The sequence below is a fragment of the Apteryx rowi genome, unplaced genomic scaffold (genome assembly GCF_003343035.1).
Source record: "Apteryx rowi isolate R43461 unplaced genomic scaffold, aptRow1 scaffold_72, whole genome shotgun sequence".
Lineage (NCBI taxonomy): Eukaryota > Metazoa > Chordata > Aves > Apterygiformes > Apterygidae > Apteryx > Apteryx rowi.
The window spans coordinates 2,233,712-2,260,830 of record NW_020451005.1 but is presented as its reverse complement, the minus strand read 5'-3'; the positions used below and the strand labels follow the sequence as shown (position 1 = coordinate 2,260,830).

The window sequence follows — 27,119 nt, the reverse complement described above, 5'->3', positions numbered from 1 at the left end:
AGCATTTCTCTGCTGTCTAGTTTACACCATAGTATGTTGCAGAAAATGCAGCAGGGATAGAGGGGTACTGCTGGTATGTGCTTGGGAGCTTCATGCACGTTTTTGTGGGTACCTAGTGCCATCTTTTTTTTCTTTTGCAAGTCTTGTGCGAGTAACGTTGATGTAAAATTGCTTTCTCGTATGTCTGTGGTTCTGAAGAAGTCAAAAAATAACTGAAGACAGAAGAGCCTTCATTTAACTGCAATTGCTTATCCAGATCATCTTTCAGTGATCTTAAGCCAAAATCTGTAGGTTTATGACTCTTTAAATGTAAGGCCTGTATTCTAGTGCCGTTAGACTGTAACGCTTCCTTGGTTGCTTTGCAGATGTTCAGGCGGTTGCTTACGAAGAGCCGAAGCACTGGTGCTCCATCGTCTATTATGAGCTCAATAACCGTGTTGGGGAGGCCTTCCACGCTTCTTCCACAAGCGTGCTGGTCGATGGCTTCACTGATCCGTCCAACAACAAAAACAGATTTTGCCTTGGGCTGCTCTCTAACGTTAATCGGAATTCCACCATTGAGAATACAAGGCGGCATATTGGCAAAGGTGAGTTTTAGATCTGTGTGTTGAAGTTCTGGGGTTTTGGGATGGGGGCAGGTAAGGTTGGTTGTTTTTGGTTTGTGGGTTGGCTGATTTTTATTTATTTTTTTCTTCCTCCCCTCAACATGACAGTCTTGGATGACAGCCTCCAGGGCAGGCTGATCTTCCTAATGCATGCGATAAGTGCTTATTAGAACATTGGTAAATACATAATTTTCTGGCCAAGTGTTATAAGCAAAGTATTGTTCTTACCTGTTGTGTAATTACAGGAAGCTTTTATCCCTAATCAATTTTTATTTGCCTGAAGACTATTACTAAGAACTTAAGGCAGTTTGTTTAATGAAATGTCCTGATTTATTTTGATTATTCGTACGTATGTAAATCCTAACAATAGTTCTTAGCACACAAAATTTTTAGCTATCCTTACTTCCAGCATAAGTTAACTATTCTAACATCTATTTAGAGAGACAGCCTGCTGAAACAGTTTTTGCAAATGCATCTTAGAGAGACTTCTTTCACAGGCTGGCGATTCTTTCAGTGGGAATTCTGTGCTTATCTTCTCTTTGATGGCTGTGACAATGTCCTGCAAAAGATTCATATCTGATTTAATAAAATCCTCTTCTGAGGACCTGCCTATCATGCAGATGACATGCAGAACTTACATTGCCCCCTACAATGGGTCATTCCTGCCAGACTAATTTTTTTTAAAGTGTTTACATTATTAATAAGTTCTGGATTTTCTGAAACAGTTCAGGGTCCAAGCAGTGGTTATAAGTACCAGTTAATGAAGTATCCTCCTCTTCCTTAGAGGAGGAGGGAATTGAAACTGAAGGGAAGAGTTAGGTCTTCAAGTTTTAGCCTTTAGCCTGGAAAACTTTCCTCTACATGAGGACTTGTGCAGTTCTCAGCAGTGTATCACAGCTGTGCTGTGCCACTCAAGACCTAATACTTGTTCCTTCTTTTCCTCTCCATCCTTCGTACCAAGCATTGGGTTATTTATTTAACACATCATTCATTTTTCCTTTAAAAATGCAAAAGTAACCCAGCTGCAAGCAAAGTCCTACTGAAGCACTTAACTGTATATGCACCAAATTAGAGTAGAAAAAGCAGGAGGCTGTTGAATAAGTAAATGTGCACAGTTAATGATGACATAAAACTGTTAGTCTTCAGGAAATGTGCATGATCTTGCAGGCATAGCCAGAAATTGTTTTGCTGATCAGATAGGGGTATATGTGTACCCACACATGCACACGCATGGTCACCAGCAAAATTTTAAATGACAGAGCACAGTCAAAGCTATCTGACTTAATTCAGTTTAGTTTTCAAATTCTGTGTTCACTTTTGACTCCTGACATTGTGGGAGGCAAATGGCTTAAACAGCAAATAAACCATTTTTAAACAAAATAGGCAAATTTTCATGCTTTTTCAAAGCCTTTGAAATTGAGTCCTACTAACAGTGAATATCCACAGAGGTTCCCTGTATCTTATGCCATTCTGTTGGGGAGGGAGCAGAAAGTAGGAGGGGAGAGGGTTGTAAATTTGGTGTTTACCCTCATTTCAGGGATACGTTTAAACGTTTAAGGTATGTGAACACTTTTCTTTTGCCAGCTTCCTGGTGTTAAAGGTTTACAATGAGTCTAAAAAATTCATGCTAGCCAGACTGATATTCAGGACTTTTCCAGAGAAACCTGCTCAGGACTGTTCTAGTATTTGCAAAGCGTGCAGTAGTTTTCTGCTCTCTCCTCCTGCATTCCCATTTGTTGCTCATATAAATATAATGAGACCAAACTTCAGGTGGTCAAGTCATCCAATGTACAGCATCAGAACTACTGCAGTACTTGCTGGTTTGTTGTTGCTGAATATGCAGCATGTTTAATTGCAGCAGTTACTGATTTTTCTTACGCACGTACATACACATGCTCCTTTAAAATCACTTAGTGATGAAACAGATAAGTAAAAATCAAGTGTTAAAACAGACCGATGATGGTCTGATATGTAATTAATGTTTATCTCTTTAAGCAAAAAGGTATCTCTACGAAGTCCGAGCATGAAAAATAGATATGCGGTCTGAATTCATCTGACCTCCTAGCATCAACTTTTTCCTCCCAGGTGTTCATCTCTATTATGTTGGAGGAGAAGTGTATGCTGAATGCCTTAGTGACAGCAGTATTTTTGTGCAAAGTCGGAACTGCAACTACCATCATGGTTTCCATCCAACTACTGTGTGCAAAATTCCTAGTGGCTGCAGTTTGAAGATTTTCAATAATCAAGAGTTTGCTCAGCTTTTGGCTCAGTCAGTGAACCATGGCTTTGAGACAGTGTATGAGCTTACTAAGATGTGCACTCTCCGTATGAGTTTTGTAAAGGTATGTGAAAACTTGCTTGAGCATATTCTGTAAGCAAAATAAATTATTCTTTCTTAATATGGTGATTTTGAATGGTCTGTTGCCTCTCTGCATCAACCTGTTAATGACCATTAAATTTAAATATTTACAGAATAATGTTCTTTATGTGTAAGACAAATCTTAAAGATGTGAAGTCATCTTCATGGAAAAAAAAAAAAAAACCTTCTATTAACGCACAGATGTTTAAAACTGAGGTGACTTCCCGAAGGTGTTTCTTCAGATATCTCGCTAGTCACTTTGTGAAGTGTTTCCATCATGTCTGTTAACTATTTCAACTTCCTTGTATTGCCTCTATTTTTACCATATTGATTCGGTTGAATACTTGTATTTAAATGTGTGTGTGTATATATATATATAAATATAATTTTGTGTATATATAAAAAAATATATATATAATTATTTGCATAATTACTCTGGAACTGTGGGGCTTGTCTTTTTAATTTTGGGGGCGTATGGCTTAATACAGTACAACTACATTTTGGAAAGAGTTAAATGGTTAATTACCTGGCCTAAAAGCAGAAAAGTCACCAATCAGTTACGTAGCATCAGCTCTTGCCCTTTTAAATGACACTGTTAGTCTGTGCCCATCTCCTGTTCTGTAAGAAGTCCTGCTGAATTTCATGCTTCTGTTCCTGGCTGGCATTTTTTGAGAGGTGAGCTGGGACTGCAATGTAGGTGACTACAGCATTTGCTGGAGCATAGATAGCGTAATCCTCTAAATCTGTCTTGACCAGCAGCTCCCAAATTAGGAGTTGCAGCAATTACTGGGAATAATACACATACCTTTCTATTCTACAGCGCATGTAAGGATAGTAGTCATGATTTGTTAGGGTGGCCATGAGCTTCAACATATGCAATGATATAAAAGGGCTGGTCATGTATCTGAAACAAGTCAAACACCACAGGTAATATGCTGAAGTGCTCTTCTTGAGAGCAGATAGGGAGATAGAAACTTCCAGCGTGTGTGTTAGGGCAAGGCTCCTACACTGGAGAAGGTTGCTTATAGGCTATACATCCTGTAAAGTGGTACAGTATGTTGTCTGACAGTTGCACAGGGCCTCCTCTGCGCTGGATGTTGCACTGCACAGCAGTTAGAGTTGCTGCCAGCTACGCTGGGAGCTGAGTAACTCCTTCATTAGAGATTAATGTAGAGCAAACTGTAACTGCAGTTATCTTCTTACTGTTGTCTCCAGTTTCCCTCCCCCACCCTGGGGTTCACTTACAAAATGATTTTGAATGTTGTATAAATGTCTGCTTATATCCTTGATAATTATTGTAGTCAATTTGGGTATGAGCTGAAAGAAAACCTATCAGCACTTGTCCCAGCTTGGGAAATAGCCTATTGGGGAATGACCATGCCTTGTTTCTCCAAAAAGAAATGCCAATGTTTCTGGTTTATCTTGTCCATCCTGCAAAAGATGCTTTGCTCTTGTCAGACAGAAGCTTCACACCCACTTCCGTGTCAGTCTATGACCTGTTGTTTTTTAATTTATTGATCTGTTTGGCAGCACTTTTTCCCAGTCTGCTCTATTTTTGGTTTTGACAGAGACAACTTCTTCATTGTCCCCCTCTTCAGAGTCTTTAGGGGACATCATGCAACTTGGCAGTGAGGCATGGGGAAGTTTTGCACTGCCACCAGTTATTTCTTTGAGAATGTAAAAACTTGAGTTCCAAGAGATCTCAAAATGTCACTTCTTCCAAATTTTAAATTATTTTTTTACTTAAAATTTGTTGTTGAAATGTGATAATAGTTGGTACATCAAGGGTCTTTTGTAACCCCAGTGGTAATCACTGTTGGAAGCTAAGTAATTTCGGTAAGAAAGAAGACAATTGAAGTATGCTTCTCATGTACTTGATATTATAAAATAAGGTGATTTTTTTTTTCTTTCCCCGCTTATGATTCTGTTTCCAGGGTTGGGGAGCTGAATATCATCGCCAAGATGTAACGAGCACTCCATGCTGGATAGAGATACACCTTCATGGTCCCCTTCAGTGGCTGGATAAAGTACTTACTCAGATGGGCTCTCCTCATAATCCTATTTCTTCAGTGTCTTAAAAGGTTCCGAGCTCCTGCGTTTTGGAAACAATTGAGCCTTGCATGTACTTGAAGGACATGAGTCAGACACACTTCCCCCCCTGCCCCCCCCACCCAAATGGTAACAGCTGAATAAGAGCCATGAAAATACTTGACTTCTGTGACCAACTGTTGGATTCCTAAATAAATAAATAAATAAATAAATCCCTTTGACATACTGTTGGTATCAAGAATTTTAGTTTACATTGTAATATTCTATTGCAAAGTTGATTTTCAGGGCTTAGTGTAACAGGGACAACCAAGCCAAAAACACAATCTGTCAGACTGAGTTCCCAAAGGATTTTCCTGTAGTTGGCACTCTGAGATTCTCTTTCTTCCATATGTTCAGTGTTCACTGTTTTTTTTTTTTTTTCCCCTGTGTCCTCTGGGGCTACAAGCCCATGTTGGTGAAGTCTGCTTTCTGCAGGCTTTCTACAGTACATTTTAAAACCATTTGTCTAGCTGATGGTTGCTGTTCTCTTGAAAGAAAAAAAAATACTGTTTAATCTCAATAACTGTGTAATAATCTTTCTGAAATTGTGTCCTGACTATACTGCTGTAAGAATGTTAGGTTTGTTTTTTGCTAAATGTATGTATGGTGTATCTGAAAGTTTAGAAATTAATTAGATTTAGACCATAAAGGAGTTAGGAATATTTGAGTGGGGGGAGGTGGGAGTGGGAAGGGAAAATGGCAACTGAAATGTAGAATATATTGTAAACATAGCTTGTTAGTTTAAACTGAGGTCTGAGTTTTGCTGTGCATTTCATTTTTTTTATAGTGGCTTCAACTTGTTAATTTTGATTATTTTTGCCTCTTCCTTTCCCTTCAAAACAATTGAGCAGCTGGTTAATTCTTTTACCTGTGAAGAGGACAAAATGATTAATTCCTGCAGTTCAAAGGCTGCAGCTCTATGTATTTCAAGACAAAATTGTACAGTATGCTCTTTAACTATTGAGCAGTTTTATACAGTTTATGTAACAGAAGTAGGCTTTTAATTTTGTAAGAGAATCTTGTTTTGCCAAACCTAGTAACTGTTAATTGTTTGGAGGACTTCAAAATCCCGGTATGGGTCTATTTCAAACTTTTAAAAATATATATATTTTTAACTTTTCTTTTTTCTTTACTGCTTGGTTTATTTTCTTCTCTCTGATCTTTTATATTTACGTAAGCTGTAGTACTTCTAAGTACCTTTATCCCAAAACTAGTGGGTCCTCTTTACTGGAAGTTTTGAATAAAACCTGTTGTTACTGCTTACATTTGATTAAAACCTTGTCTTGTCCACTTCTTAGTAGTTTTTAACAAACCAGATGCAGAGATGAAGGAACAACTAGAAATGAGGAGATGCTGAACTGAGACACTTACAGTTAGCACAGGTTAGTAACCCTACTACTATACTCAGTCTGGAGATAAATAAGTTCTCTAGAGAGAAAGATTTCTTAACTAGACAAGATCAGAATGGATGCAGTAACACTGAAGTATCCTAACCACCTAGTAAAATTTCTGTGTGATTTCAACGTACAATCTCTGTATGGGCAGAGAGTTTCTCTGCCTTTTACTGAAGTATCTAGCAGACTCAAATCTGCAGAGCTATGTGAAGGTAACTTTTCAGAAAGCACAGCTGCATACTGCATTGAGCTCTGAGAAATTTTGGGGGAAATGTCTATAAAGTAATAGGAACTCAGATGAGATCTGGCCTTGCTATATAGGTATTTCATCTCTTTGTTTCTGTCTTCTCTATTTGTAAAATAGAACTAGTGAGTCTGATCTTGCTTCATGCAAGGTTTAGAGGTCTCTCTCAAAAAACACCTCCTCCCATATAGTATTTTTCATCGGGGGGGAAATTGTTCCTTGATTGCCTGTGTTCCATTAGGAAAATATTTGAACACCATTTCTGTGCATCAACTTTTGCATAGTCTCTGGACTGTTTGCCTTAGGCCGGTTTACCTTATGGGCAGTGTTGCCTCCTTCCAGGCCCTGAAGTGATTTTGCTGGAGACCTGCTGGAGCAAGGGCTGCCCCTTCAGCAGCTTCTCCCTGCGTAGTGGTGGGAGCCTCGTGTTCCCTTCCCCATGCCTCTGCCTGGGCCCTGGGGACTGTCCTCTGGTGGCTGCAGAGCCTGGCAAGTAGGGAAGGAGTCTGAGATTTGGGGGAGACCAGGAAGCCAACCCCTGTGCATAGCCACGAGCCCACTGGGGGTGTACTGGGCAGAAGCACAAGGGGAAGCTGAGCAGCTGCGATGAGTGTCTTGGCCAGATGTATGCATGCGTATGGCACTGCGATGAGTAATATCCATTTTTGGAGAATGAGTCAATTCTGTTCTTTTTCTGTTGTTTTTAATCTTAACTCCATTGGTTCAGTATAGGTTTTTGAAACGAACCTTCCCCCTGCTCCCGAAGGAAAAAAAATTAATTGCAGAACCTTCAAGTTTCCTATGTAGGAGAAGCTGGTTAGGAACCTTTCTTCTATTTGTCAGGTTCAAAGACAGAATTTTTTGTTTGTTTTAATTTAGTTTAGCATATATTTTTCACAAAGAAGCAATCATGGATGCAAACGTAAGTCATAGAAAAATAAATAAAATTTAACAATGACCAAAACCAGAACACTGTTTGTTCACTTTCTCTCTGGTTTTTCATCTCCTACCCGTGCTACATTAACTTTCAACTGTTCCCCCTAGTTTCCTTCCTTTTATTGGAATACAGCAGTTGGGTAGTGACTTTTTTTTTTTAATCAGTGCTGTAACCAGCAATCAAGCATGTCTTAAGAAATAAGAGTAAGACCCTTTCTGCCCTTCCCTATTTGGAGAACCCTGTGAAAGCTGTGATAAGCACTGAAATAGCTTTGGAGCAAGAAAAGAGAGTTTTGTTGTGAATGCTTTTGAATATTAGTGTCTTGTGTGTTTTGAGGTAGCCAGGTGGGAGAACAGAGCAATGAAAATATGTTCAGATGGCATAGTTTGATCTTTTTGATCATTGAAGAGAAACTAGTGGACTTTGGTAGGTTTTTACAATTTTATATTCTCTTACATTGTTGGAGGGTGCCTTTGGAATAGGGGAAGGAGTTGTAAGGTCGTTTGTTTATTTATTTTTTAAACAAAGCTTTTTTCAGCATCCCAGAGGTTGTCTTCTACTTACAAAATCTTACTGAGATTCAGAGTTTGATGCAATCAGAAAATACGCACTTCTATTTCAAGAACCTGTCTCTAAATATATTACTGTAATTCCTCTCTGTTTTTCCTGAACTGGGATTAAAATCAGAAAATACTAGTTTTTCAATGTGTCAAAAACTTTTACTGGTAGTACTTTCTGTGGGATCCCAGTCTTTGTAAGTTCTCTTCTGTTGCATGTTTTTCTATGTTGTTGATACTGTTGCAATGCAGTGTACATAATATTCTCTTTCTCTGTTATCCAGCTTTTTGTTTGTGGCCAGGGAACATTAGGTATGCGTAAAAAGGTGTACCTTCCTGTGATGGCACAGAATATCCCAGCTGGACCTTATTAGATGAGCAGAGTGGATTGGAGTAGCACCTGGGACTAATAGCCAGAAAAAGAAGAGGTAGGACAGAAGTTACACTGGAGGAGAAAACTCCTAGCTGAGGCTTTCATGAAGATTTCTGGAGAGGCTTGGAGAAATTTGCTTGCTGATCTGCCTTGTTCTGGATAGTTGGAGTCAGAAAACTGGAAAGGGCATAGGACAAGACAGAATCAGAAGTTTCTTTCTGGCCTCTCATAAAACACAGGAAGACGAGAGCTAGAAACTTGGAGGGGGCCCGAATTATCAACTCTGTACCAGGTGAGTCCCTGTGGGCTTTTTCATTGTATTTTCCCATGGTTTCCTGGGTCTAATCTGAACTGCACAGTCAAATGCAGAAGAGACTACTGCAGGGTGAAAAGCCTAGAGGGGTTCCCATTAAGAAAAAAAAATAAGGTATGGATAACTTTTTGAAAAAGAACTGAGGAAGAGCAGTGAACAGTATGGGATGCTGAGACAAATATTTTATGGAGTTGAATTTCAGAATTTGTGCTTCAGCTTTTAAGCGCTGGAAATAAAATAATTCTCCCGAGGCGGGGATGACTTTTTAACCATATAAAAATCCCTGATGAAGCCTTTAAAAGACTCGATGAAAACCAAGAGCGGTAGTCGTGGTTGCTTGTGTGGTTTTAGGAAGGGATGGAGAGAAGTAATTCATGGTTAAACACATCCTATATCAGAGAATCATGGACCTGATCTTCTAGCACTCACTAACCTGGCATTGCTAGCTAGTTGGACAAAGCCATTCTCTTACTAAATCACTTCTCTTGCTCCTGCTGTTTTCAGAACTGCAGTTGTCTTTCTAGCCTCAAAGATTACAGCTCTGTGGCTATTGTTTTAAAACAATAAATAAGTGCAGAGATGTCTGAAACTTATGTGGCCCCTTCTTGGTGTACTCCTCTCCCTGTTTTTTTTTCCTTTGTCTTGCCACACTTGATCAACACTTTAGAAGTTAGCTGTGCTTGGATGAGATTAAACTGCATTTATTAACTGCTTTTGGTTCCTTCATTCAGTACATTGTAGCCCCTTACTCTGCTCATGAGATTCATGATTCATAGCTGTGGGTGAACTGGCAGTCACCTTTTTCTGGATGTGTGCCTAAACATACAACATAACTCTACCATCACCAGTCATGGTAGAGCAATATATTTTTCATATGCATCATCTCACAGTTCATTTTCTCCAAATATATTTATAATTTTGTGAGGGAGAGGAGTGAAAATAGCCCTTATTTTAGTCTCTCCCTTTCTGCCCTTGGATTTAAACAGCTCAACCAAGAGAAACCCTCTTGGCATGTTATCCTTCTAGAGGCCACTATCTTTTCTTTATTTCTCTAAGCCCCAACTTCCTCTGAATCTTTTTTTTTTTTTATGATTTTCCTTATTTTTCCTAGCTTTTTCCAAAAAGTTTTTTGTCAGACTCTTTTCTCGTACCTGCTGTAGGGTGCATGTTTCAGTCAGACAACAAAACTCTAAAGTATGCTTGCCAGAGGCAGGTGAAGAGCTTTGGATTGCTGTAGGCACTGGAAGCCACCTGTAAAGATATGCATGTTTCACAGGCACTGTTCCCCCCCCCCSCCCCCCCGCTTTCTCAAATGCAATGCTTTTTGGAGGAGGAAGGTGAAGTGAGACAGATCCATACTACTGGATTTCACTTTTGCTTAGGATTGCGGTTTTAAAGACTTTCAAAGTTTTAAGATTTCCCCCTCCCTGCTCTCTATGGTGGTACGTCGCTTGGTTTGCACCTGACTGAAACAACAGCAGTTGTCAGCCAAGGTGCTCGGACTGTGTTTGAGTTTAGTGGTCATGTTCCCCGACTACTGCCTTCAGCTTTGCAAAGCAGCTTTGCTCTTGTTCTTACCGTCTTTCTCTCTAAATGGATTCCAGAATAAATGAGTTGTTCGATATATATATATATATATATATATATATTTGGGGGGAGGGGGAATGAAGCTACTGTACTCTCCAGCAGCCTTGGTGACTGATACTCAGAGAGGAAACCTGTGCAGGACAAATGAAGGTGTGTAGCTGGCACCTGGCTGTGTGACTGCAGCCTGGGCCGGTGCGGCTGAGCTAACTGAGCTCTGATTCACAGGGCTGCTGATACGCGCTGCCTGGCTGAAGCGGCTGCTCTTCCCAGGGGCCGCCATCCGCGCCGGGCACCGGTCCTGTTCCTGAGGCGTTGCAGGTCACACGTTGGCGTGTTGCTGCTAACTGCCGCCAGTTTGTCCGTGTACATTAACGTGCTGTGAGCTGCTGAGGCAGAGGCCTCCAGTTTCCCACCTCTGCTGAATTTAGTGGAGGTGGCTGACAAGGTGGCTCCCATTTCATTCATCCCAGCTGAGGGAGATGATGCTCTCTTCAGCTGCAGCAGCTAAGTCTAACAGGGTATATGGTGAACTGGTTTTCAAGAAGCARTTGTAAAGAAGAGACAGCCTCCTGATCCATACAAATCCACTATAATCTTACTAGAGTTGTTACTGCGTTTACAGTATAAGCATACCCTGAGCTTAGTGTGGCTGCAATCCTGAGCAGTTCTATTGCAGTGAATGGAAAAGATGGGCATAGTTTTTACTCGGGTCTGGTAACTGCTTTAGGGAAAAGAATGGCATGGCAAACTCTGTGGAGGGAACTTGTCCTGTGCAGCCAGTGCTGTCAAAAATAAGGTCAAACACAACCCAGAACTTCACAACCAGTCCAAAAGTCTAGAAGATGATTCAGTCGTGTTTTTGAAAAGTAAGAATTTTTATTCTAATGGACACAGTTTCCTAGTTTTCTCTTAAGAATTGGTTCCTGATCCCCCTTTTCATACTGCTGCTAAGGTTTGAGTTTAAAAATCTCTATTTTCTCTTCATGATCGTGTCAGCTCATCTGAGGCTTTAAATCCGGAAAATTCAGAGGAGGCAGCTGTGAAGCCAGCAAGATAAAGTTTGGAAGAAGAAACAAGCTCCTTCATGTGCTTCAGACTGTAGACAGGCCTTAGGATCTCACATAGCACTGCTGAAAACCTGACACTTACAGCTCTGTGTTGCAGTAAATGTTAAGATGTGTAATCGTATTACAACAGGCACTCTGCACTTGTCAGACAGGCTTTCCTTGCTCAAAGAGCTTGATTTAGTGGACGCATTACTTAGAATTGGAGGGAACAGCTCAGTCTGCCTTTGTGAAGAATATTCCAGTTTTCCTATTACACCTTCTTTCTTTTCCAGTATCCTGTAAAATGTAGAAGCATTCTTTTATGCAAAGAAAAATGGTGCCTCTAACTTCTACTTCCCTTGCTTTTATACGATTACTTTGGAATTCTTGTGTGTGTTTTTTTTTCTTTAGTTTCCTGAGTCTACTTTAGTACAAGCAAAAGAATGAGACCTGATGTGTGTGATGCTGCAATAAGACTTTTTATTTTCTTGGAGCACTTGGTTCTTGGCAGGAAAGCAGTTTGTCTCATCTCTGAGAGCCCCTTGCTTCTGCCTTCTGCTGATACTTTTGGGATCAGTAATCCTGTACGCTTTCAGATATATATTATGTGGAAACCAAAAGATGGCTGCTCTCCCATCAGATATTTTTTCAGACTTGTGGACCAGTCTCTGCTAGTCGAAATCACCATAGACCTTAGGGCTGGCAACAACACTGTTTGAAAAATGGCTCCAAGCATGGCTTCTTTTTGAACATGACTCAGGCAATGGTTTGAATACAAACAAACAATACAAACAGCTCAAATGCAGCTTGATCCTTGTGTCTATTGGATTTGGTCCATGCCATGTTCTACAGCAATGCAGAAAGAAATTACCTTGATCTGGGTGCTCTGAAGACTTCTGGTTCCAGGAGATGGATTTTTATCTTGTGCCGGGAGAAAAGCTTTGTAAATACTCTTTCATGGGGTAGGCCTTGATTTGTTATGGGGTTTCTTTGTACCCCTACTGGTAATGGCTGATTTGGTGCTAATTCAAAATATATTCTGGGCACTGTGGCCAGGTCTGTCTTTTGACTTATTGTATTGGTCTTGGACTTTCAGGAATCATGTGTTACTGCAATCAATGCTCCAGCGATTTCCGCAAGAACAAACTTGAGCAGATACAGCAATAGGGCTTAGTTTGAATTTGATGGGCTCACATTTAAAAAAAAAAAAAAAAAGAAAGAAAAAAAAAAAAGCATGTATATGCATTTTTTAATCAAAATATTAAAATATGCTATTGGTATAATGACCACTAAAATTCCAAGAAATTGGTCATCTTCAGAATGTTTTCTAGAAAAGCTGATCCAAATGTTGATGTAGGCACGTGTGGCAATTTAAACAATTACATGAGGCTCCTACCTCAGAGTATGAGAAGCCTTATCCTGTAGAGTGTACTTGCACCAAATGGCCGCATGTGCTCACTCATGGGATTTATTAGGGCTTTACAAGCCTCAGAGTAACTTATATTGTGAGTAATCAACAGAAGCAAAAAAGGTAAGTGTATAGTGGCAAGGGAGGGGTCTTTCAACTTGGTGAATTTTTTATAGCCTGGGCTGTAAAAATATGCTGAAGTGTGTGCATGTGTCTTTCTGCAGGAGATGCATATACAGACAAAGACATCTTTCTCCCCTCTCCCCCTTCCTCCCCCAACCTTCAAGGTGTATTTCTTCACTTTCAGAAATTGTCGAAGTCCACCAGGTTAGGGCTATGCAGCAAGATTTGATTTCCTGGCCTTTTGTCAGAGATGGATTTAGTACAGTGGTCTCTGACCACCATCCTCTTGAATTGGACATGGGTATGATGTTGCTTTTATGGTGTGTAAAGCTGGTCAGGGAGATGAAGAGAACAGAAAGCTGTTCTTAACTCCTGTCTCTCTCCCTTCTCTTCCTCTCCATAGGAGAGGAGTGAGATGAGCTGCAGCCGTGCAACTGAGCTAGTCCGGGGGGCTTGGCCAGTGGCAGGCAAGTCCCAGAAGAGCGTCTGGCTGCGGAAGTGCTGGGGAACGTGTTCGCAGCCACCTTTTCCTCCAGTCACTCAAGAAAGTACAGGGACCGCTCCTTTCTGCACCAGCGGCTGCGGGTGGGTGACTGGGATATGACTATGTGGCTGTATGAAGCAGTCCTAAACTAGGAACCTGAACTGGTTCCCAGTCTGAAGCATTCTAGTTTAGTGCTAGACTCTGTTAAGTTGGGCAGAGGGGAAAGGGTAGCCTGAACGTGGTTTGAGTGATCTTCTTGTATGCATTCTCTGTTATTTATTCAGTGTTGTTTCAGAGTTGTTGGGTGCTTTTGCTCTGTTTTTTTCAGTAGTCTAGTGGATGAAAGCATATGCAGTTTGTGGCCTTTCCATTGTTTTTTTTGCGTGCTCTGGTCACCTTGTGCATTTTGTACAATATTACTACAATTTGTTGCATTGGAAGTCCCTATGACCTCACACAGGTGTCGTATACAAGAAGCCCAGACAAAATTCATTATTTCTACAACTGTGTCTAGCGTGTCTGAAAAATGTGACATGCCTGTCACATAAACAGGAAATGGTCCTTGTAGGGAACTGAGTGTAGCTGAAAACCTAATCTAAATAACACTGTTAGTCATCTCCGTATGGTAACCTTTTAATGCCACTCAAGTTTGGAAAACATGGTTGTAACTGGCTGCCACATGCTGGATGAATGCGCAGATACCAGATGTTCCCTTGTAGTCTTGTGGTCTTTTTTTAAATTGATCTGAGACACAAATACTTTATGTACAAACAATTGTGGGTGGAAGCCTGCACATGTAAAGGTTAGTATTTACACATGAACCAGGCTGCACCTGCAGCACTAGAAGCAAGGCTGAGGTTTCTCTGATCGTCTGAAGTTTTTGCTGACAAATCATAAGTAGTAAAAAATGAAGGGGTAGCATACTTGGGCTATATTTGACCTTGCGTTCTCATTTTAAAGACACAGCTGACATAAAGAGATAGAGTACAAGGTATTTTTAAGTACTGGTTAGTACATCTGTAAAAGCTAGCTTCTTTTCCTCAAGAAGTCCTTAAAATGGAACAATAGACGGACAATAACCTCTTTAGGTGTAGACAATAATCGTGCACTCTTAAATTACCGTATTTTCATGCATATAATCTATGGATTACGTTCTGTGTTTTTTTTCAAATGCAGAACCAGAACACTCGTTGTGATGTTCCTACCTCTCATTCCTTGTAGGCTGTTCTCTCTTTCCAAAAGGCTTTCTACCTCTCAGTTCTGAGGGAGGTTTTGAGAGCATGGTAGAAGTCTGGTTAATAAAAGTAGAGCACAAGTTACATGAGGTACTCTGAGAAGGTATTTAGAATATATCTGGAAAAACAGTTAGCAAAAAAAAAAAAAAGAAAGTATTCTGTTTATTGGTTGTAGAGATTTTTTTTTTCTCCTGGAGTATAGCTTCCAGACTGCAAGTCTGACATGCTTAACCTGGAATTGTCAGTTCATTACTAAAATAAAAATTTTGCAATTGGAGTTTCATTTTAAATTACTTTGCTTATGGAAGGCAAAATCTATAAGACTCTATTTTAAGGGGGTTTTATTATTTTAAGTCTTTGTATTTTCTTATTTTTCTCGCGAGATGTAGATATGTTTTCCCTGAATATCAAAATGGTAGCATACTTGGAATGATTGTACCTGAAAATGGAACTCAGTCCCACCTTTGTAATACCAGTAAATTAACTATGAATTGGCATAGCCAGTTCTTCATGCAGTGCTGGAGTTCTTTTGCACTAGAGGTCCTTGTGCTCTTTAGATATGCTGTAGTGCCTCTCAAAGTGATAATGGACTAAGCATTAAGAAACTAAAGTTGAGAGACTGCTGTCTGACAGTATGAAACATGCATGGTGTGCATAATCAAGTCAAGGCTAGGTTGGAAGTAATATTTTACATGGTGTAATGATTTGGAAATACACAATGTTAATGATATGAAATGAACTTGGCATACTATCTTTTTTTTTGTCTAGTCAAATGTGTTTAAGTGGTTTTTTGTTTGTTTGTTTTGTTTTTCTGCCTTAAAGGCTATGGGAAAAGAGGAGAGAGATTTTAGTCCTGATAAAAATGCACAGGTATCTGCCTCCTTTCCTCTCCCCCCACCATTCCCCATCTGCTACACAAATTCTGCTTCAGTGGGGTTTACAGGAGGAAAGGAGAAAATCTGGATGGACATGCTACATGYGGTTGCTTTCTGATGAAAGCTGATCCAGCAACAAGGGGGGATCTCACAGCAGAACAGGTGCTGTGTTCTTCAGAGAAAGTATGAGTTTCTGCCTCTAAAAAGGGTGGGTATAAAAGCGTGAGGGTTATGAGAGAAGGGAGAATGAAATGAACTTCTTTGGAAGTGAAGTGCAGGAAAGGAGCTCAGAAACTCTCTAGGTCATTTGCTTCACCTCCAAGAAAAAGGGTGTTCAGACTTTGGCTTTCCAGCACACCTCAGTGGCCAGCCTCTGCTTGCTTTCCTGAGAAGCCCTTCAAGAGCTGCAGGAGGTAAGTAGTTTTGTGGGGACTTCCCATCTGCCCCTGTTGCATGAGAGGTGGCATGCTGCTGGCTATGTACAACCCTTTGCCCTTCAGCTTTYCCGTCTGGGTCTGAGGAACATTAATGCAGGAGTAAGAAGAAAGAGCAGCAAGGGGGGAGCTGGTGAATTGTTAGGAGCAGTGGCAGCCCTCTGCTAGTCACTCTTTTTGTGAGTGTGCTTTTCAGATTCAGTCAAGGAAGAGACTGCAGATGGAAAACAGGACTATTTGGTGCCTAAGAGCAATTCTTTCCAGAATGCTACGTGTGAAGTGTATTTGAGCCTCATTCATGTAATGCATATGCAGAAGTGTAATAAATCCCAGTCAGGTGATGGGTTGGCCGCATCATGCAGTCTCTTTCATGTGGTATATGGTCAAGACAAAGGACTGAGTATAGCAGACTTAGACCAGGTTAGATAAAATTCGAATGTAAGATATTTTGCAGTCACCCTGTGTATCCTGCTCCAGTTCTTAATCATCTTCGTAGTTAGAAAGTTTCTTCTACTACTTAGTGTAAATTTACCTTTCTACAAAGGAAACTGATTCCTCCTTAGCCTACTTTTGACTGGTGATACAGCAAATCAGTCTTCTTTATAATCTTATGCTTATGAAGAAAGGTATRTTCCCTCCCCTTCCCCTGCACTTTTTGTTCTCTTGTCTAAAGCCTCATTACTTTAATTCTTTTTTTTTCTTTACTTCCAAATGTACTTTTGATGAAGTTTTCCTCTGGGCTCCAGTTTGTTTACATCCCTCTCAGTAAGGTGCTCAAAACTGAACATTATAGTCTAATAGAGGCCTCACCAGTACTGCAAAGCTACTGAGTGGAGGGTTGAGTAAAGGAGAATACTTACTTCATTTCTTTCTTATAGCACTTTTTTTAGTACGTCTCAGAATCACACTTTGCAACAGGATTTCCAACCTGTGGTTTCCAAACCATTTTAGTAGGATGACCGACTAGCCAAATGATTTTGTTCTGTAGTCGCATGTTGTTGTTATTATTATTATTATTWTTTTTTAATGAAATGTTATACCTTGCACTTGCCTTTTGTGAATGTCACTTTACTAGAAATAGAGCAGGGTTCCATCTTAGTTTTCTGGGAATCTTGATGAATGAGCAGTGGTATTCTGAGAATAAGAAATGAGGGGGAAAAAGTTGGTCTAACTCTAGAATTCATACGCTTCTCACTGGGCCAAAATATAAACTTGCGTATCCCCTGGAAATTGATAAGGGAATGTCCAGACTAGTCTTCGCAAAAAGATTAAGCAAGCAAATCGGCAAAGTTATTTCCCCTGGATGAAACATTTTTCRTTGTTCTTGTCTTTTTTGACTCAGTTTCTATGATATCTTTTTAAACGAAAGCTCTTGAAAGAAACAGTTTTTTTGGTAAATATTTGTTGTTCAATTTCAAATAAGGGTTGAAATATTTTTCCAATAAACATCTGAGAGTCATTGTTTGTTTAAAAAAAAAAAGTAAAAAACCTTCAACAGCTACACTAACGTGAGGAAGGGAGGCAAAACACTTTTTTTTTTTTTTCACTTCTCAGTTCATTAGAAAATGCATGTACTTTCGCCTTTTTCATACATCACTAAGAACAAAAAGTAATAATTTTCTTTTATAGGTCAAACTTTAAAATGTGGTCTTTGCAAATTAGAAGGTATGAATTACAAAAGCGTGTGGTTAGATAACAAGCATTAGGTCTGCACTTGTAGTTGCCTTCCAGAAAGGCCAACCATAAACTTTGCAAAAATAACCTTCACTAAAATACATGCAGCCCTGTTGTCTGGGCTTCTGAGACACTGTAGTCATTAAATAATCTAGGAGTGTTTGCGTGCGCGGTGAGAGAATCAAGTGAAGAAACTGCCTATCAGAGCTCACTGTGCTTATGATATTGCTATTTATGAAAAGTTTTGTTCTAAAACATAACTATAAATAAATATGATTTAAAAAGAGCTGAAAAGGTCAGAGGAATGGATTTTGTCCTTCATGGATTTGTGACATATAAAGCAGGTTTGATTATTTTATTTTTTTCTCCAAATATAGTTCTGTTCTGCTTGGTGAAGAATATCAGATCAGGGCTATACTTGCTTAGCTTTCTTTGAAAAAACTCTGGTCAGTGGGGTTTGTCTCTGCTCTTAACTGAAGAGTTTGGGATTTTGTATTTTGCAGTTCAGGAACTTCTTCAACCACCTGTCTTGGTTTTTAATACCATGTTAACAAAACTAAACAAGATTTATCTGTTTAAAACATGTAAGTATCTTTATGATCTGCCTTGTTAGTTTTMGGTAGTTTACTGGTTTATTTCTGTCCTGTAGAATAAGGGCTTTGGCCAATCAGTTTTTGCAGGTTTCTCTAGCTTCTCTGATATAAAGATGATAAAACATCAGTTGCCACACAAATTTCTAGGAAAAACAGTGGGCAAATTCTGATGTTTGTTGAAAGAAGGTGGCAAGTACTTGGAGGGGGAGGGGAGAGAAGGGAGAAGAGCCTTTTTTCATAGTAGCAAAGACCAAAAAAAGGGGAGCACCAAGAAGGCCAGCTTTCCTTCTTCTTACATTGGCTTTTAAAGCCCTTGAGGTACTGAGACAGGCAACTTTGGACCTGAAAAAAGTAGATTGCTATTTAATAGCGACAAATGCAAGGTCTTACACTGAAGCGAGAATGAACAACTGTGTGAATACAGGAACTAGGTAGGAAACAGCTTCCTCAGTAGTTGTAATTGACCTAGTTGACTTGTATTCGCACRTCCACAACAAACGTAGAAGTGAGAGGGAAGACGGCATTACAGGTGGCATACGTAGCCCCCAAGGCACTCCCTTGTTCTGCCAAATGTTGGGAAGAGTTTGCCTTGAATACGGTGTCTAGTTTGGCATCATATATCAGAAGCAGAGATGATTTATAAAATGTCCAGAGGAATCACTGGAATGGTAAGAAATACAGAAAATGTGACGTGTGAAGAAATCTAGGCCTCTCCCCACTTAAAGTGTTTCCTCAAAGATGACAGCTAAGAGAGTATGGGTGTCTTAAAACAAGCATAGCAAGTTACTCTGAGGAGGAAGCGTTCAATAACTGCTCTCTGCTTTATGGGGAATAGGATAAGAAACACTGTGCTTAAATTGYAGAGAATAAAGTTTAGTTTAATATTAGGGGAAAAGCCTTCCTAACAGTGAAGATGGTAAAACACTGGAACTAGTTACTCAGATAAGTTTTGAAGACATGGTCACTGGAGATTGTCAATGACAGGCTAGAAAAACACCTTTCAGGAATAGCCCAGGTGTCCTTTCTTGGGTTCTTTCCTGCCCTAGTCTGTGGTTGAATGCTTAGGGCCTGGTCTGAACATTCAAGAACTGAATGCTGTCAGACATGGTGATGTTGAGGAAGTGATTCTGTTGTCCCTGATGCATATTTTCATGCCTGTTGGGACATACTAATTTGATATAAAACAAGCAGGGATTTTTTTTCTCCCTCTCCTCCTTGTTCCGTACTCCTATGTAGCTGAAGTGAAACTGTGTTAAAGTTTTTGTGATTTGCACAGCTGTCCTAGTGACAAACCCCACTTTCTACAGGGGTGTGTGTTCTCCTAATAGCATTTAACCTTCCTTTGGAACGAGTGGAATAGGAGTACCTCATATGAGGCCATCTGGAGAAGAGCTCTTCCTGAGGTTTATCAATATTCCAAACAGGAATCTGCTGAGATTCTTCACTCTCCCAGCAGCAAGAAGGGAGAAGGGGTGACAGCCCTAATGGCAGGGCACTAATGACTTTGGAGAAATGCTACTTTTCTAATGGGAAATGATAAAAACAGTGTCATTAAAACAGATTGTTGATGTAATTTTTATTCTTGTCAGAGGCTTGGTTATGAGAATGGATCCACTCTAAGGAGATGACATCAGAATTTTTATGCTTTGCACAGTTAGATGGATAGATTGTAAGCATTTAACCCATGAAATGCTGTTTTCCAGAACACTAGCTAAAATAAAATGAGGGTTTGACAAAAAGTTAATATTTTAATTTGAATAACTGCTTACTTTCCCTCCAGTTGGGTAGTAGCATAGAAGAAATGGAATGTCATTCTGAAAGATGTGGGTTAAGACTTGAGAGCTCTGATCTGAAGGGCTCGGACTGTAGTGCTTTAGCAAAAGAACCTTTATAGTCCAGTGTTCAGTGTAAAATATGAAAGCTTATTTAAAGACAAAACCAAGATCCCTTCCCTTACCCTTCAAGAAACTTCTTCTCATTCCCTAAGTACATCTGCTGTTCTACTTCTTTTAGCCTCCACTTAGTCTTTTAGAAAAAGTAGGTACAAAAGGTCAGCAAAAAGGGGTGCTGGTGGGGACGAGACACTTCAACAAAGGAGGCCTGGAATATTTTTACTACAACACTATCAGTTCTTGCTTCTTCCTTCATTTTGACAGTCTTCAAATGATCTTCTTTTAGGGCATTTATAAGATCTATTTTGTATGTAAGGCCTCTTTTGGGCATCTGCTATTGGTGACTGTCATCCTAATTGAAGTACTCAACATCTTTTTATCATATTCTAGTATCAGTCTTATTGCATAACAAGAAAATAGTGCTAGGAATCTGTTCTCCTGGAATAAGCAGAGAACAAGGAATGGTATGTATATATGTAACACAGCCTTCTCTGTGGGTATTCTTGCATTCGTCCTTGAATGTTTTGCCCATTTAAAGATTTGAATGTGAGAGTCCGCCTGTGGTTGGGCAGAGAATTGAGGGATGGAGCACTCCTGAAAGTTTGAATAGCTGCTGGCCTCTTCCAAAATGGCAAAAAGCCTCAGAGACTAGGCCAAACTAGGGACAGGTAGATACAAAACCAGAAAATTTGGAAGGAATTGGATACAGCTTTTGATGTTTGACTGCTGATGTTTCTTTCCACAGCCCTGAGAGAAACGCAATCTAACATGGCTAATAGATTAGCTATAATCAAATAAACAGCCGTTTCTGTTTAATGCTAAGCTGAAATAGGCTATTTAATCAAAAAAGGAATCTCAATGGGTCAGTCTGTCTCCTTCTTTACTAAAATTGCAAAACATCAAATAAGTGCAGTTGAATTTGGTTGAAAGAGGATGAAGAATATTATCATATACAGCTGATCTTGAGTCATCTGAGGTGCATGTTGCAGTTTTCTCTTTGCCAGTCTCAACAATAAAACACAAAGCTTTTGAACACTGATTTATACTATAAGGCAACTCTTTCTATCTTTCATATGAAGTTTTCAATTTGTTCCCTACACCGATGTTCTGAATAAGTGTCCTGACACAGAAACAGAATTACTGGTTAAAATTAGGTTTTGTGTTTTGTTTCTGCTTTTATAGGAAATAAGATGACATTCCCACACAATACTGTATATTGTACGGAGATCTCTGACTTAATGCAGAGACCATAGAGACAGCCAACAGCAAAATTCTGCTAGAAAGTCAGAAACTCACTGTAAGGGATTCCTAAATAGGGTTACAGCCCCTTGCTGCTGGCCTTACGTGAGTAGCTCTCTAAAATAAAACTGAGATAGAAATGCTGGTAGAGGTGTGATTTTAATGTTCTACATTCTGAATCCTACTGAATGCACTCTGAATAAACTTTGAATGTGTTTAAGTACCTTAAGTTGTTAAAACTCTGCTGTGCCTGAACAGGTTGGATTTACGATTGTGATGATGTAATCATAAATGCCACTGGGTTCAGAATATGTCTAAGCTGCATGACAAAAATACATAGCACTAGCTTCCCCTCCTGGCCAAAAGGAGTAGTGGACTTGAAGGCAAGATGCACGCAAATTATTCCTCAATTTTATTTCCATATGCTAAAGATGTAGATTAGAAACACTGCTTTTCAGAGAACAAACTAATCCTTTGCTGCCACTGAGGAAAAAAGGTGCTGGTGAAACATCTTTACTTTGGATAACAAAATATAATGAAATATCAGAATGGGGATACTAGTGGAAAATACAGCTTTCTAAACATGGACCTAGTTTGGCAAGTGATTAGGTAAAAATGCCATCTTCCAGCAGAAAGATTTCCAGTGTCCTTTTAGACCCCTATTAGCTGGTGCTAGAAACAAATATTTCACTGCTTTTCTTATATTCTATAGCCTAATTTTCCCCATGCAGCAGCATCACTTACGGTTGTAACTTCTTTTGCTTTGGAGTTTATTTGTTGGGGGTTTTTTTGCTTAGTTGTCTTATTTTAAAGATTTTCTGTAATTTTAATTCTCTGGCATATTATTTTTGTAGCATTAGTGTACGCTTTTTAAATGCAGGTGTACTAGTATAAAAAAATCATTTATTTTGTGGTATAGAGAAACAATACGCAATATGATCGTAAATGCTTTTCTAAAACTTTTCTGTCCTTTCTCAGTTAGTCTAGCCTTGCTAAGTTAGTTGGCCTCAGTTGTATAACAACCTTTTTAGATGGGTTGATCTTACAAGATTGAATCTTAGCAGAATCTTTCCATTGTCATTTTCCCTCTCTGCTACAACTGCTTGGAAACTGGGACATTTAAGTCACTAAATATTTGGCCATATGAGTAGACTGAAGACTTGCTTTTGTGAGTGTGTGGGAGAGTAAGCTTGTAAATACAATACACAGACACAGACACACTTATGAGAGAGACAGAAGATTCCTGTGTGATTAAATGATAGTTGCATGTTTAAGATGCTTAGATGGGCTGTGGGAAACCCACGTGTCTCAGTTTTTACTAGGGGTTTGGCCTGAATTGAAAATATTTAGGTTTTCCTATATTTCAGCCTTGAATCCTGATTATCAGATTTATCATGGGCTTGGTCTTCCTCTCCAGCTTGACCTTAAATGTCATCCTGCACCTGAAAATGTTTCTTGATATGTTTTGTTGCAATTGTTACGTTCCTATGGACACTTGTAACCACTGTCTCATTTCCACCAATTGTCTTTTTCACCTGCTTGTGAACTCTTCAGCAGAGGGGTGTTGAAACAAAGACCTCTGTGCATCGATGCTGTTGGAGATGCAGGGGAAGCCACTTTAATAGATTAAAGATTGCATCTTTATTCCTAATGTTCAAATTATCTACAACTGTAAACTGAGTTACACATTTGAAGTAATTCATCATTAATTCTTTGCCCAATCTACTCTGCAGTTTGTGACCTAAGGTATTAACTTCTTGGTGTATAAGATTGTGCTAGTTTCATAGCAGTCTAATAGATTTTTAGTACACCTGGCAGGGAAGGGAGATGGTATTTAGTCACTTGAAAGAGTCATACCTTTGCCTCTGTCAGCTCCTAAGGAACTTAGAAATCGTAACCAATCCTTTCCTTAGACAAAAAGTAGCTGGGAATGAGGATAAGTTGTCAAAGTTAAAATTGTCAGGTTGTACTGTACTTTTTATGTTTACCAATACACTTGCTATGGTTTCATTGCTGTTTCGAAAATAATCGAGGAGGCAATTGATGGTTTCCTTTTCAGCTCTGCAATAATGAACTATGTAAGAAATATTTCGATAGTTTGAGTCAGCRGTGGTCATGGGGGAAAAACATACCCGTTAAGCCAAGTTTTTAAGCACTTTCCTAATTGAAAGATAAATTAATATTTTACTGGAAGTGAAGATCTTGCCCTCCCAGGCTTACAATTTTAACAACGATTCAGTCTTGGAGAACATTATTTAATTTGCTTTCACAACCAGTAGTCTATATGAATGATTTTTTTTTTCTTTTGCCCTGTATAGTCATGTTATTTTTATTTTACTAAAATGTGAACATTTGTGGAAAATATACTTGCTTTTAGAAGATCAAAATTTTTTTTAATTGGTTCCATTTGTATGTCACTTTACATCAGGCAGTTCATTACAAACAATTGAAAAACTTCTACATAAATGGTGGAAAATTTTCCAGTAATTGTCAGTACTGTTTCCTACTACTGTGCAATGATATCTCAGTTGATACTGAAAAGTACATGTTGAAGTCACTTCTATAAAGTTTTGTAAAGAAACATCAGCACCCTTGTTTATGAAAATGCTACACAAATATAAACCATAGTTGTTTAAGATGAGTTTTTCTCTCTTCTTTCCTCAGATACTCTCTTGTAGGTCTCAGCCAATGTTCAGAAAGCAAATTTTTTTCCAGGTTCACCAGGCAACTCTAGCAGCCCGGACAACCTTACAGCTCCTCGCCAGCATGGATACAGTGAATCTGCTGAAGTGTTGGAGTCGTCCTCTGTTTGTAGGTTGCTGAATCTGGAAAGCTTTGTTAAGACTTTTGTCTCCAGACCTAGCTGGAGGAGCTGACTTGCCACTATGTCTAGGCCTTTACAGTAAAACATCCGAATGCCTCTACATAGCAAACGTTTATATGGCTGTTACTGAATCTTTGGAGAGATTTTCTTCATTATGCTGTTTCCTTGCCTGAGTCATGAATGCAAAACCTGAGGCCTGAGTTCATGAGATGTTTAAACAGGCAAGCTTTCAGATGTGAGTATACTTTCTATTGTTTTTATTTCAGTTGTCCAATTAATCTTTAAGATGATGCAGAAGGAATTTTTTGTTTAAAGTGCTAAAAACTGTCCTTATTAGAAGGCTAGTGTTCTTTACTGAAAATAAGGCTTTCATTATCAGTTACATTGCTCAGTGCTTCTCTGAGAAGGTTAGATCGCTTCAGTCTTCTCCATGCTTCTGTGACAAGTGAAATGAATTGAGGGTTGTCCCTTGAAATAAAGAAGAGGTGGTCGTTCAATCGCCACTGCAGTTTCAGTTTGTACTGTAGCAGGGATTGTAGTACTCTGTAACTTGGCTAAACCTGATATTCAGGTAGGATTTAACCTGCACCACAAACTGATACTTATTTATTGCTCTGGTCAGCTGTTGTAGGTTGCAATTGAAGAGATTCTCATTTCTCCTGTGCATTGGGAGGCAATGGATAGACACAAAAGGGGAAGTGCTGTGACGCTGGTTCCTAGGAGCTGGGAGATAGGCATACGGTGTTCACAAGATGTACCTAGATAGTCTGGATACTGAGCTTGGATCTATGTTGTGTCAGCCAAAACTTCTAATGTTGCTTAAGGATTTTTTTTTTCTTGAACTGCTTACAATAGCAATAAAACCACTAGTCCCACTACTACTGCCACTAGTTTTTGGCAGTTATACTAGCCAAAAATATGCATTTGCCAGTAAACAGACTACTAGAGGCAGAATGGAGAAATGTTGGAAACAGAGAGAGAATGAGAGAGAGAGAATGAGAATGAAGAAGTCCAAATGCTACACCGCAAGTGCAATATGACTAGTTAGCATAGGAATTGTCACTAAGTTTGCATTCCTGAATGAGAAGTTTGTTTAGAAGTATTGCACAGGAGAGGAAGGAATTTGGGAGCCTAGCACAGAGCCTTCTTATATACCCTTCCCATCCTCACAGGTGAAGAGGGCAGCAGGGGGAGAATAAAGTGATGAAATAAAACCTCTAATCTCTAAGAAATGATCATGTAAGTGATGTAAATGTAAGTGATATGAATTTTATAATTCTGTAACCATAACCAGTAGTTACTGTAGCCATGCCAGACCTTTTTAATATACAGAGGGAGGGACCAACAGATAGTTCCAAGCTATAGTAAAAGGACATCTATATTTTTTCAGGAAAAAAGGGTGATGAGTTTCAAGCTGAAGCTGTTCATTTAATTTTACCAATTATTTGTGCTCTCTGTTGTAACCTCCTCTTAATATTTCCATTGAGGTCACAGACATTTTGAGCTTGAGATTTTTAGTTTCATACTTGCCCTTACAGCACATTGCTCATTGATACGTCTCTGAACAAAATAAATATTATAGTGATAATAATGTGTACGCAGATCACTTCAGGACTTCTTGAAGAGGAGGTGAAAATCCTCAGTGGAAATCAAAATGCTGCCAGAGAAAGTAAGAGCTCATATAGCCAACTAAAACTGCAAGGGGAAGCTAGTTAGACGGAATGTAAATTTGCATGGTGGAATCTGGCAAAGATGCTAATGGTAATACTGTTTCTGTTGTGAGGAGTTACAGTAGGCTCTTTTTCTATTATTTTATAATGATCAGGATTCAGTTACACACTTTGTCCAAAGATTTGTGCCTCCCCATACCCTTACCCTATGGCACACTTTTATAACACTTTATAAGATGTTTGATTTAGTTTTGGCTCTGAAGGGAGACTACCACTTATGAGTAACCAGTGGTACACTTTTCTGTAACATTTGGGGTGGATTTGCAGCAAGGAGGTTGAGTTTAAATGAGTTTTCCTTAAATCCTGGACAAGTTCAGACTGTGGTGGAATAACTATAGCATATTATAGATGAGTATTTTTATTTTTCTGACACTACTGGAGAAAATAAGCAGAGAGAATAGAAAAACATGATGACTTAAATGTGAATACCAAAAAAAAGAGGAAAGAGAAGCAAGCATGAGGCTAAAGTGGTGTGGAGGGCTACTGAAATACATCCTGAATACCTCATCTGCAACATTAAGTGAATTAATAGTGACTGGAAAAAGGAGTACATTAGCCAGAAGAACTCCATATGTTGAAGGTCAGAAAGAAAAGGGAAAAAAAAAAAAGAAAGAAAAAAATAGTGAGAATGGCTAAAAATCATTGGGTTGTGCCTAATAAAGACCAGGAAATACGAGTTTTGATCACATACATAAAAAGACAATAGGGGAGAAATGAATATAGTGTATACACAACAAGGAATGTAGATTAAGGAGAATCTAGATATGGTCCAAGCTTGAAGGAACATGTTGCCTGTTTTGAATAGAGTAATACAAAATCAGAGATGCTAGAAAAACACAGTTGTAGGGAACCTGCAAAATCTCTATTCCAGAATGTTGCAAAAATGGGTGTATATAATTGACAGTGCAGTAGCAAGTGTTTTCGTCAAACTGACATGCAGGGATTATAGCATTTGACTGGAGAAAAGTAAACTTACTCTGTGTAAGAATGGAGTTGAGGGGAAGGGGAAAAAGAGGGGACTTTCTGAACAACTAGGATTTCTTAGTTTAACCTCAGCAATGCGCAAGGTCTTGGGCAGTTCCTGTAGGAAGAGTACTCTAAAACA

At 39.2% G+C, this 27,119-nt stretch overlaps 1 protein-coding gene across 2 annotated transcripts in view; it reads left to right on the top strand.

Moving 5' to 3' along the window:
* Nucleotides 1-6,315, top strand: part of SMAD1 (SMAD family member 1) — a 48,153-nt gene extending 41,838 nt beyond the window's left edge. For both annotated transcript variants that reach the window (XM_026087544.1, XM_026087543.1), the window contains exons 5-7: nucleotides 366-587; nucleotides 2,691-2,947; nucleotides 4,899-6,315. In XM_026087544.1, coding sequence (XP_025943329.1) covers nucleotides 366-587; nucleotides 2,691-2,947; nucleotides 4,899-5,042 — 623 coding nt within the window. In that variant the 3' untranslated portion in view covers nucleotides 5,043-6,315. The remainder of the gene's footprint in view (nucleotides 1-365; nucleotides 588-2,690; nucleotides 2,948-4,898) is intronic.
* Nucleotides 6,316-27,119: the final 20,804 nt, after the last annotated feature.